At 45.4% G+C, this 12,272-nt stretch overlaps 1 protein-coding gene across 3 annotated transcripts in view; it reads right to left on the minus strand.

Moving 5' to 3' along the window:
- The window catches only part of LOC309965666 (alpha-tectorin), a gene marked incomplete at its 3' end in the record, with an annotated part of 73,877 nt that overhangs the window by 13,528 nt on the left and 48,077 nt on the right, over positions 1–12,272 (minus strand). For 2 of the 3 annotated variants that reach the window (XM_082845303.1, XM_082845302.1), the window contains 4 exons: positions 9,777–9,976; positions 5,302–5,685; positions 2,956–3,242; positions 1,101–1,381 (listed from right to left, as the gene is read on the minus strand). In XM_082845303.1, the coding sequence (XP_082701429.1) occupies positions 1,101–1,381; positions 2,956–3,242; positions 5,302–5,685; positions 9,777–9,976 (1,152 nt within the window). Of the gene's footprint in view, positions 1–1,100; positions 1,397–2,955; positions 3,243–5,301; positions 5,686–9,776; positions 9,977–12,272 lie in introns of all 3 variants that reach the window. The other variant, XM_082845304.1, reaches the window with a different exon arrangement.

Consider the following 12,272-nt stretch of genomic DNA (forward strand, 5'->3'; position numbering starts at 1 on the left):
AAATCCATACTTAAAAAAAAAAAATCCACACAATTTTTAAAGTTCAAAACAGTTAACGTTTTTTAAAGTATTGTTTATTAACAGAACAGGGTAAAATATTGAAGTTATCAAACAAACTATTTCTGTTGCTTGCTAACAGAGACCGGTCATTTGCTTGTTAAGAGTTTCTGAAGTCACTGAATGCATATTTTAATGAACCACATTGTTTTCAGGTTCTGAATTAAGTGCATCCCTACTCTTGCTCAGGTTTGGTCTGCAGATTTACTGATGTGCACGCTCAGTCTTGGAGTGAACAGGGCCAGTTTTCATGGCAGTACCTGTATGCACATTGGGTTGGTGGTGCATGTCGAGGGACAGGCACACATCCTGTCGGCCGCAATGTCATACTGCATTCATGGGACAGATTGATCAGTATGTATGTACACACACATATATGGATGTGACACATTTATGTGTGATTATGTACATATTTATTTGCTCCATGTATTTGATTAACATGGTAAGAAAATGAACAAAGAGAATAATGGATAACGCAGATCAAAATAGTTTTCTTACTACAGAAAAAAAATGCAAGAATCTACAGATCTTTATTTCATCAGTAATATATGTGTAATCCCTTTATGAATCCAACCATGGCTTCCTTGCAACCAGGCAGATACAGCCAGCTCAATTCCAACTCAACTTGCCACTTGCCATGTGCCTTCTCTTTCTGATCTGGGCTCTGACCCATGTTAAGGGAGCCATGTTAAGGAGAGCTGAGTTTGGGGCACTGAAATCAATCAGGAATCCTATACTCTGTCCGGCTATCTTAAAGTCACTAGCTACACTGGTGTTTCTCCAACCCAGAGAACCTCACCTTCCCCAGCGGGTGTTCCAAATTCCATAACTGGTCAGGCAATTAGAGGGGAGTCAGGCTCCACTGAAAATGCGCCCCATGAAATCTGCTACAAGCTCACACAGCTCTCCACCCTCCAACCCTGGAAGCAGATCTATGGGTCAAGATGCAGACCAGCCAGCCGGCCCTGGACACGGCGATGCCACTGGCAAAGCTGTGCTTTCAACTTAGAAAAGAGGCTGCAGAAATAAAATAATTCTCTTACAGCAATTCTCTTTCTCAATCCACTCGGTGCTGAGGATCCCAAAGGAGCGGCAGGACTCCCCATAGGCAGCCAGGGAGCCGCACAGCTGGTACTTCTTGTGGTTGTAGCAGCCGTCCAGGTAGCAGGACTCGTAGAAGGGAAGGGGGTCGAGCAGCCCATAGCAGGGCTGGAAGAAGCCCTTCATGTCCGTGAGCTTCAGGCAGTAGCCGTCGCCCTGCATCTTCTGGATGTGCACGTTGTCACACATGGCCGCGTACTGGGAGAACTGCAGCTCGTTGCAGCTGGGGGCGAGAGGTCTGGTCAGGGTAGGAAGCAAAACGAGGCATCCAAGATGGCCGATGAAAGGGCAGACCGTGGCAGTGCCCTTTTCAGCTAACCCAGAAGTTAGTGTGGGATGCTGATCCCAACACTAACAGACAGTGTGACCTTAGGAAAGTCACGGTAATTTCTATTGTTACGCCACTGGGATAAGTGAGGGTAAAATAAAGTGATGGACTGGTAGCCAAAGTGTCAGACAAAAGGTAGATATTGGTATAATAACCATTAACCTTCGATATAACTGATACAATAACTATTAACGGGTGTTCATATAATAACAACCACCACCAATAATAATAATAGTTACTATCACTATTAATAATCATAGCAACGACAGCTGGTAGAATTAAAGATTTGAAAGGAAGTCCAGAAACTTCTCAACAGTTCCAGTTTAGCTATCAGAGACCGAAAGTAAAATCATCGCAAGAAACTTGGCGTCAGGCTGAAATCGTTCATAAAGGAAGAAAAAAAGGAAGAAAGGAAGGGAAAGGAAGCTTAAACAGACTCATAATTCCTCAGGAGGAACTGAAGCTTGCTCACCTTTGGAAGCCCCAGAATAGCTTAAGTGTGCAAAGTAGTCATTTTTCTAACTGTGGGCCCTAGAAGTGACATTTTAGAGAAAGCATCACATTAGGAATTCTGGAATCTAATCCTGGCTTTGCCACTTATAGGACCCCCTCAACGTAAATCATTCCACTCTAGCCTCTGTTTCACCTAGAAAAGAGACTGGACCAGATGGTGCCCAAGGTTCTTTCCGGCTCTGGGTCCCATAATGCACAGGATAGTTTAATTTACGGTACATTTTTCGGTTTACACCTGCAGAAGGGTCACAGAGGGTTTGGGGCTTCATTTTCACATCTGGGAATTTAGCTGATGTTTGGTGTATTAAAGCACAAGGGGACAGAACCACTGCACGAGCAAAGAAATGCCAGGAAAGAGAAGCATATCTATAGATCCTGAGAGGAATTAACATAATTCAGCAGCCCAGAAGGGCCCTAAATTAAACACCTTTGGAGTAACTTGTTTAGCTCATTCTATTTCAGCTGGCCAGAGAGGGGCCTGATAATCCCCTCGCGGACTTCTGCTTTTAAAAAGGCTTTCTTGATTCCCACCAACTTGTACCTGCACAAAACCAAGCCTCCGGTAAGAGTCCCAGACACACAGTCTCAGCACGGGGGAGCAAGGGATAGCCCCCATCTCCTGGGTTAAATCTTAATCCCACCCCCCAGCAGGGGTGCGCAGTTGCAGTCGGGCAGCTGGCCAAGGTTTCAGAATTCTAATCTTGGGCACACTCTTCTGTTTAGCCGAGGGCTGGATGACACAAAAATGTAGACTTTTATCATCTAAGCCTAGTTCCTCCCTCTGCTGTTCAAGAAACTGCTGTGCCTATTTGTATGATGAAAACTCCAAAGACCTTCAGCTTAGCTCTTTGTAGGGGTCCGGAAGGGTGATGCTGTACAAAGTCCCTTCCTCAGCAACACCTGTCATGGACGTGGGAGGACTGGGGCCCCTGAGTCTAGCGGCTGGAAGTTCTCACCTCTTCTGCATACCGTTGGTTTTCCAGCTCTGGGCCAGCACCACGCTGCTCACCACAGGCCTCCCCCGCAGGGTCACGTAATCATCGGTTAAGTCCCCGTTGAAGTTGCCACAAAGGCCACACACTTTGTTCTGCAGCCTCTCACTGATGCTGATTTTTATTACGTTGAAACCATTGTAGTGTATCTGGATGTCAGGGCTGGTGTCGATCACCAGGAACCCTTCGCTGCTGTAGATTTTGGTTGCCAACCCGGTTATAAACGGAACATTCACTTGTGTGCCATTCACCTGTCAAAGGAGAAAGAAAAAGTATATGACCCTCAAAGCAGGGGCTGGCAAACATTTACTGTAAAGGGCCAGAGTAAATATTTTAGACTTTGCGGCCCACGTGATCTTGTCAACTCTGTCCTCGTAGCAGGAAAGCTGCCAGAGACAACAGTAACTAAATGAGTGAGGCTGTGTTCCACTAAAGCTTTATTTACAAAAACAGGCAGCAAGGAGATCTGGCTGAATTTCATATTTTGCTGACCCCCGCCCTAGAATTTGAGTACTCCCTCATCTAACTGTCCACAGTTCCCCCCAGAGAAGCAAAATATGGAGGCAGAGAGTTACAAAAAAAAAATGATGGAAAAGTATAACTCACAACAAATGGCTGGATTTTTGTATAAAACTTTCTCTAGCATAAACCAATTACTGAAAACGAAATCCCAATCCTGTGCTAAGGAGGGTCTAACACGGTTAAAATGAACCTGGGGGTCATTGCTATGTTAATTGTTTTCTTGTTTATAATGTTGAAACAGGAGGTAGCCTCCCAGAGGTCCTATAGGTACAGTATTTTCTCCATTTGTCATTTTCTTGCTTTATAACAGTTTCTTTTTTCCTTAGCCCTTAGGACAGAACATAACATGCCTTTCCTGTACTTACAGAATAAATTCTTCTCCCCACCCCAGGTTATTAGTAACTTTCATTTCTTAAAAAAAGCAAAAGCCTTTAAAAAATATGATTCTTTACTATTTTAGTGGCTGGGGGTATTTTATTCAGCACAATGTCAGTTTTGCTGTCACGTGGTCCCTTTTCACTTTCTTGCTGCTGTATTCTGGACCGATGCAGTTGTTTCTATGTGGGCCAATTTGCGAAAGGAATTGGAGTGTCAAAAACAGTAGCAGCTTTCATTGACGTTAAAAACCAGTATTAAAATCCAGACTTTTCCTTTTAAGCCTGCAAAATACTGCCAGTCTTTTCCCTAAGGCTGGATACTAAGCTATTTGATGACTCTTCAAATAAAGATACTCCCCGTGCACAATTATCTGAGCCAGTGGTAGAAAGCAGATACAGTAACACTCAATTCCAAAAATGCTCCTATGCGTGTGCTGGCTCTCTCCCTGGCCCTCCCTAGCTGGAACCGCAACCCGGGGTACGGGGTGCTGACTCCATGGTTCTGGTCTGTCTGCTGTGAACAGCCTGGTTTAGCTGAGAGGCTGGGGGTCACCACCACTAGTTCCGAGCAGATTATCTTCTTAAATGGAGGGATGGGAGGAATGCAAGTTGGAGAGGTGTATTAGTTATGGGGGTGGGTTGGAGATTCACATTTATTTATATACGGGTCTAAGATTCACAAGAAACCAGGCAGCAGGCCTAGGGAAGGGCCAACCTAAGAGAAAGCCACCATATCCTTCCTCTGTTTTCTTTCCCTTGGTGTGTCATCAGGGGGCGCTCTCATAGCGAGGGACGATCCCTCCCTGCCGTTTTTGTTTGTTTGTTTAACATCTTTATTGGAGTATAATTGCTCTACAATGGTTTGTTAGTTTCTGCTGTATAACAAAGTGAATCAGCTATACATATACACATATCCCCATATCTCCTCCCTCTTGCATCTCCCTTCCGTTTTTATTTAGTAGCTGTGTTTATAGGCAAACGCTTGCCTTCTCTCAGTTTCTAGAAAGGATGGCAGAGACGAAAGAGTGGGTCTTGGTACAGGTAGGCAGAGCTAAGAATTTTAAAGGCTCTTAAAAGCAAATGAGATGCTTTTTGGAAATTAATTCAGAGTAAAAGTTGACTTAGCTACCATTTTATCACCTGAGGCTCTATCAGCACCCACACCGACCTTATAGCCCTGAGACACTGTACATTTCCTTTGGAAATCGTTAGTCAAGGACTAAATGGGGCCCACGCTTACGCTTATAGAATCTTTATATTTTCATTCTTTAAAATCTGGTCATCGGTGTATGGTACGTATGAAGCAACAGCCTGTTATCCTCAAACCTCACGGAAAACCACAGCAAACAACCCCCTAGACACGCCCACGTTCCAGAGTACGTTTCTTAAGAATCAAGGACAGGCTCGTCACCTTGACAGTGTGCCGGTCGTTGATGAGAATCTGCTCTTCGTTAATGTAGAAATAGACGGGCGAAATGATGGTGAGATTGGGGGACGACCACTTGTCGAAGTTGATGATGAGCTGGAAGGAGATGTCGGGGAGCTTCTGGCAGATGGTGGAGAGCACGAAGGCGCAGTTGGCTGGGAAGCGGAGGAAGGCGCCGTCGAAGGTGCGGAAGACGCCGCCGCCGGCCGCCAGGCAGTAGGAGGTCTTGGTGCTGAAGCAGCCGCGCACCCCGTTGCGCAGCGCGCACTCTTCGTCTGACTTGCACTGGCGCGGGTCGCACTGGATCAGGTTGCGCCGGAAACAGCGGCAGCGCCGCGTGCAGTCACTGTTCCAGAACAGCTGCTTGGGCTGGAAGAGAGGCGCCGTTTGCATGCAACTCAGGCTGTGGTCAGAGTTGGGGCCCCCAAAGCCCAGTCCACCTGGACCCTTTCCAGGCGGGGCTGGCCTATCAGTAATGGGGCTGGAATTTGCAACAAGGAGCAGTAGGGAGGCTGGTTCAATTCAAACGTTACACCCCCTGCACGTAACTCAGATGCCAAACAATGTGCAATTTAGTCTTTATTGGTTTCAGTCAAGAATTTGGGAATCTCTACGGCTGGATTGTAGAACTAATCACAGCCAACCAACTGGAATGGGCAGCTGCCAGAGGAGGAACTAAGTGAAGAGGAAAAATATTTGGTAGGAAATTAATCTAACAAGTACCAGCTCCACTTCAAGGAAGAAAATTAAATTCACTCAATAATGATAAACCCCACCCTTCAATCTTAAATAGGTTAAAAGAAAGCGATAACCAACTCTTATGATGAACCATTTCAACATTCCACAATACTCACTGTTCCAAACGTTTTCCTTGTATCTAATCTACTTCCAATTTACTTCTGTTGCAAATACTCCATTTCTATGTCCTGAAGTGAGAGACCTAGATAACAGTGAGGTTCCATGAAAGGAGAGCTTTGAGATCAGGCCACCTGGGGTTTGATCCCAGCCCTGCCACCCTACATGTGCCACCCTGAGGGGCACTACCAAGCTCCCAGAGTGTCAGTTTCCTCTCTCGAAACTGGAGATAATGATAATATCTTGCAAGGCAGTTGTGAAGATTAAATAAGACATGTGAAGCACATTTTCCGGCTGAGAGAAGGTACTCAATAAATAATAGCTGCTGTTATTGCCGGAGAAGGACCGCTCACCCTCTTTCAGATAGTGAGGAATTATATAAAGTTATATTAAATACTACAGCCAAGTGGATCATCAGTTGGTAGCAGCTATTCTTTTTCACTCCTTCTGCAAATCTGTAGACATGACTCTGCTTGGGGACCTCGTGCTCTTGATCTTGCACTTGTTCTAGACCAAGAATTCCAGGAAACTGTTGGAAATTGGTCGTGATTGTCCAAGTGGAGTGTGGTCCCAACGAGTGGACTACTTCATAGAGATGTGGCCACTCGGGGCATTAATTCAATTTTCTAAAACGGTGCTATCCAGAGGTGGTTTATTTATTTATTGTTTTTGCGGTACGCGGGCCCCTCACTGTTGTGGCTTCTCTCGTTGCGGAGCACAGGCTCCGGACGCGCAGGCTCAGCGGCCATGGCTCACGGGCCCAGCCGCTCCGCGGCATGTGGGATCTTCCCGGACCGGGGCACGAACCCGTGTCCCCTGCATCGGCAGGCGGACTCTCAACCACTGCGCCACCAGGGAAGCCCCAGAGGTGTTTAAATGGCACAAGATGGGCCTATGCTACTGTCTGGTCACCATTTTCCATTTTAACTATAGACTTATCAAAACCCTGGATATCCAATACAGATCTGACTCAGATCCAAGGGTAAGTAGATAGAGGGTGAGATCTTCCAGGAAGAGTTTTCTCAATCTGGTGCACTTTAAGATTCCAGTGCACTGCTGATTCTTTCATCCTCAAAATGAAGTAGTTCCCGGAACCAAGCCTTCCCTCCTTCCAGACCTGTAAAATATTGACTTCCTTTCTCTTGTCAGATTTGCGGAAAAATTGAGCGGACGGTCTGGCCTCTCTCTGATAAGAAGTCAGACATTACATGGGTGGAAAGAGCAAAATAACCTGAAGCATGTGGATATGATCAAGGGTAAATAACTCATCCCACAGGGGAACTTGATCATGAAACTGGCATCACAGTAAAGAGACAGGCCCAGTGTTGCTTTCTCCACCTTAATTAGACCCGACAACGTCAGCTGGGTGATTACCCTATGTGCTAATGGCTAGATGTGTTCTCTTTTTATTTCCAAAGAAATCTGTTGAATAAACAAGCCTCCAAGCTTGTTTGAATTGTGGCAAGTAGATTATCTGTTTTGTGAGTTTGCTACTTCCCAGATATATGTTGTTGTCAAAACCCACTGACTTTCTCATGAAAAGCGGATAATAATGTTTATAGTGCTAACAGCTGCTGAGAGCTGTATTGTGCCTTCCCGAGAGCTCCAAGGGCTTTTACACGCATCGTTTCATTAACACACCTGGATTTTTCATTTATAAAATGCTTCTGAAGAGAATGAACAAAATCAATAGCAGTTGCCAATTATTGAACTACTAGGTGCCAGGTACTAAGGCACCTGGCATTGATTATTTACACAACCACCATACTGAGTTGGTATTATTAGTAATGCTTTGTAGATAAGGCAACAGAAGCTCAGAGGAATGACACCGTTTGCTCAATGTCACATCAACAGCATTGGTTCAGCTAGGATCAAACCCGAATCTCATTCCGTTATGTCACAGACACTCAGGATCTCTGTGGAGGGGTGCATGACACACTTGCTAGATGGATACATTTCAGTAAATCTCTGGACAGGGGAGCAGAGATTATAATAGTGTTTTTCAGTTTTGAGCCTGGTTATCTCTTCTCCCAGATTGTGGGAAAACGGAATCTATTATTATTTTCTCCCACATGGTCTGCCTCTTCCTTTCAAATAATCAATATTTCTAAGAGCTTAACTTCAAAACTCACCTCTACCAAGAAGCCTTCTTTGATCAATTTTACTATTTTACTCTACTTTTTCCCATCTTTCTAATACAACGTTTAAACAAATTTCCCACCGAAAATGAGACCGAAGGTAACGTCCATATTGATTTTCTTTTATCTCCTCTCAAAGTAAAGCCAACTTAGTTGTTCTTGAACAAGAACAATGCATCTTTACAGAAAGGAGGCATTATTTATTTTTTGCCTAGTTTATTTCCAGTTCAGACATTTCAATTAGATTTTTTTAATGCTGTGGCTCTTTTTCATCTTAAAATTGATTAGTTCTCTAGGGTATTATATTTCACTTGTTGATATGTTATTTTGTAATTGTTCTCTTGTTCTTTAAAGTGCTTTTTTTTTTTTTTTTTGCAGTACGCGGGCCTCACTGTTGTAGCCTCTCCCGCTGTGGAGCACAGGCTCCGGACGCGCAGGCTCAGCGGCCATGGCCCACGGGCCCAGCCGCTCCGCGGCATGTGGGATCCTCCCGGACCGGGGCACGAACCCATGTCCCCTGCATGGGCAGGCGGACTCTCAACCACTGCGCCACCAGGGAAGCCCTAAAGTGCATTCTTTCCCCCTCTCCTGAATAGATTTTCAAGTTCCTTAAGGCAGGGAACATGCTTTATCATCCCCAACGATACCACTAGCACAGCAATCTGCAAATAGCAGCTATTCCATCGATGCTATTGTTAACTGTCTACTCGCCAGTGTACGGTGTTGATATCCTTTAAACAGAGAATGGCCTGGAGGCAGAACCAAGGGCTAAATACCCTCTCCAGGAAAGATCTCTTCTAGCTTAGCAGCACAGCACATAAAGAAAGATTACAGGGTAGAAAAGTAAATGATTTTGTGAGCTAATATGTTTTACTCAAAGAAGGGCATCTTCATCAGCTTTATGTGAAGCCCCCAAAGAGAGAGAAGCAGAGGGTAGGACACAACTCTCGGGGGACGGTACTAGAGTGACAAATGACACATGCAGAGATGGCAGCCCTCACTCTCTCTAATGGAGCTGCAATAAGCAGAAGAGGCAAAGCCCCATCTGCTAGCCTCGAGCTCTATCTTTTGCAGTTAAAAGTGTCCTTAGCCGAGACAGCTACAAATGTCAGATTCACCACCGTCCTATTTCCAAACAGTAGCCACATCAGAAGCTTTCTAACTAAGATTTACAGGAGAAGAAATCAGAAGGGCCTAGAGAAAGGCGTGGAGGAGAGAGAAACACAAATGCTAGCGAGGAAGGGTGGGAGAGTGAGACCCAAACACGTTTCCCAATCCGGTACTCCGTGCGCAAGAGCCTCACCAGACCTGTCCTTGACCTCTCGGCCCCCCGCTCTGCCTCCCTGCGAATCCACACCACAATCTTTGTAATCAAGTGGGAAGATGGGTCCACCGTGGCCCGCCTCTTGGAGCGGGAGAGAAATCTGCTGCCCAGCAAGGAGGACCCGGTGGGTGGGGCGCCCCTACCTCGTAGTACTTGCCGTCAGAGTAGCAGCCGCAGTTGTGGGGCAGGATGCAGCTTTTGCCGTTGAGGACGTAGCCGGTGTCACACTGGCAGCCCTCCACGCAGTAGTGGTTGCAGTCGCTCTTCAGGCGGATCGCGGCGCAGCGGGGCTGGCACACGCTCACGCAGCTCTCGTAGTGGCTGTTGGGAGGGCAGGTGACGGCTGGAACGGGAGACGAGAGTCAAGATCGACAGTCACCAGGACGGTCAACGCTTTCCTCTGGCCCATCGCTCACCCACTTGCGGAGATGGAGGCCCGGCGGGGAGGAAGCTTTGCCACCTTCCCTCTTTCCTACTCTCTCTGCTTATGGAAAGCCTCTATCTGACTTATCCCTGTGGAAGTAATGGACCAAAGAGCAGATGGAGGTGACAAGGCTCCTCACACCATCTTTGTTCTGTCCTCAGCCTTGTTTCCTGAGGTCCTCTAGAACCTGTTGCCTTAAACCCATCTCCCAACATGCATCTTGACTCCAGTGAGTCACTGGATGGCCCCCCGGGGGTGCCCCATATTCACTCCTGCCTTTAGGTCCCCAGGTGTGTTGATCTCCCTTCCCCAACCCCTTCTTCATCCTCCCAGCCTATCTGAATCCTGCATTCTTCAAGCCCCAGGTGGAGTCCCAACTTATCTGCAGAACTCCCTACTCTTATACCAATACCAACTCAGAACTTCCAGGACCTTTTTCTAAGACAGTAGTTTATAAACGGTAGGCCCCTGAGCCTCTTGATTTCTGAGAAGGCAAACGTGCACTGTGTGTGTGCCTGTGTATACAGACCGACCCATGTCAGCTATGTTCTGTGGTTTTCAAATGCATGTAGATGCTTTTCTGGAAGGCAGTTGGGGTACTGGTGAAGAGCGTGGGCTCTGGAGCCAAGCTGTAAGAGACTGGAGCCATTACTTAATCTCTCTGGGCCTCAGTTCCTTATCTGTACAACACAGATATCCACAGCACCGCTTCATGGCTCATTGGGAGGGAACGAGTGAGTCTGTGTACTTACAACAGTGCCAAGCAACTAAGCGTTCAGTAAGTGTTAGCCAATCATTAAAGACAGGTTTGCTTAAAAGTTTTACAGAAACTAATAATGCCATTTGCAGTGACATGGATGGACCTAGAGATTGTCATACTGAGTGAAGTAAGTCAGACAGAGAAAGACAAATATCATATGGTATCGCTTATATGTGGAATCTAAAAAAATGGTACAAATGAACTTATTGTCAATTCCACTCCTGGGTATATACTCAAAAGATTTGAGAGAAGTATTTCAAAGAGATATTTATACACGTTGTCATAGCAGCATTATTCACAATAGCTAAACCATGGAAGCAATCCAAGTGTCCATCAATGGATGAATGGATGAGCAAAATGTCTATATACAATGGAATTATTCAGCCTTAAAAAGGAAGGAAATTCCGCAGTATACTACAAGGATGAACCTTGAGGACGTTATGCTAAGTGAAATAAAGCACCCACAAAAAGACAAATACTGGGGGACTTCCCTGGTGTCTCAGTGGTTAAGAATCCGCCTGCCAGTGCAGGGGACATGCGTTCGAGCCCTGGTCTGGGAAGATCCCACATGCCGCGGAGCAACTAAGCCCATGCACCGCAACTACTGGGCCCGCGTGCCTAGAGCCTGTGCTCCGCAACAAAGAGAAGCCACTGCAACAGGAAGCCCACTCACGGCAACAAAGACTAGCCCCCGCTCGCCGCAACTAGAGAAAGCCCACGCACAGCAATGGAGACCCAAGGCAGCCAAAAATAAATTAAAAAAAAAAAAAGACAAATACTGTACGATTCCACTTCTCCAAGGTTTCTAAAGTAGTTAAGTTCACAAAGACAGAAAGTAGAACATTGGTTGCCAGGGGCTGGGGTGGTGTGGGGTGGTGTGGGGTGGGGAGAATTATTGGAATGTTATGGAATGGAGAGTTATTATTTAGTGGGTACAGAGTTTCAGTTTTGCAAGATGAAAAGAGTTCTGGAGATGGATGGTGGTGATGGTTGCACAGCAATATGAATGTATTTAATGCCACTGAACTGTACACTTAAAAATGGTTAACATAGTAAATTTTACGTCTATATTACCACAATAAAACAATTTTAATGCCATATCTGCTATGTCCTTATTTCATCTGCATTCTTTGTGAGGTTGACTGTCTTCCCATTTGTTTGTAATCCATTTGTATGTCTTTCCTGTGAACTGCCTTTTCACATCCTTTCCACATTTTGTGTTGGTTGAATTTTTTTCTTATTGAATTGTAAAAGCTCTTTATAAATTAAAAAGAGACTTTTGTCTGTCATGTGTTAAAAATATTTATCATTTGTCTTTTGACTTTGCTGCTTCTTTTTTTTTTTTGGTATGTTTGTGGCTTTGATTATGTTTTTGCCACGTAGAAATTTAAAAATTTAAAGTAATCAAATTTATCAGGTTTTCCCTTATGGCTTTGGTCATTTTGCTTAGAAAGT

The sequence above is a fragment of the Leucopleurus acutus genome (assembly GCF_964270905.1).
Source record: "Leucopleurus acutus genome assembly, chromosome: 8".
Taxonomy (NCBI): Eukaryota; Metazoa; Chordata; class Mammalia; order Artiodactyla; family Delphinidae; genus Leucopleurus; species Leucopleurus acutus.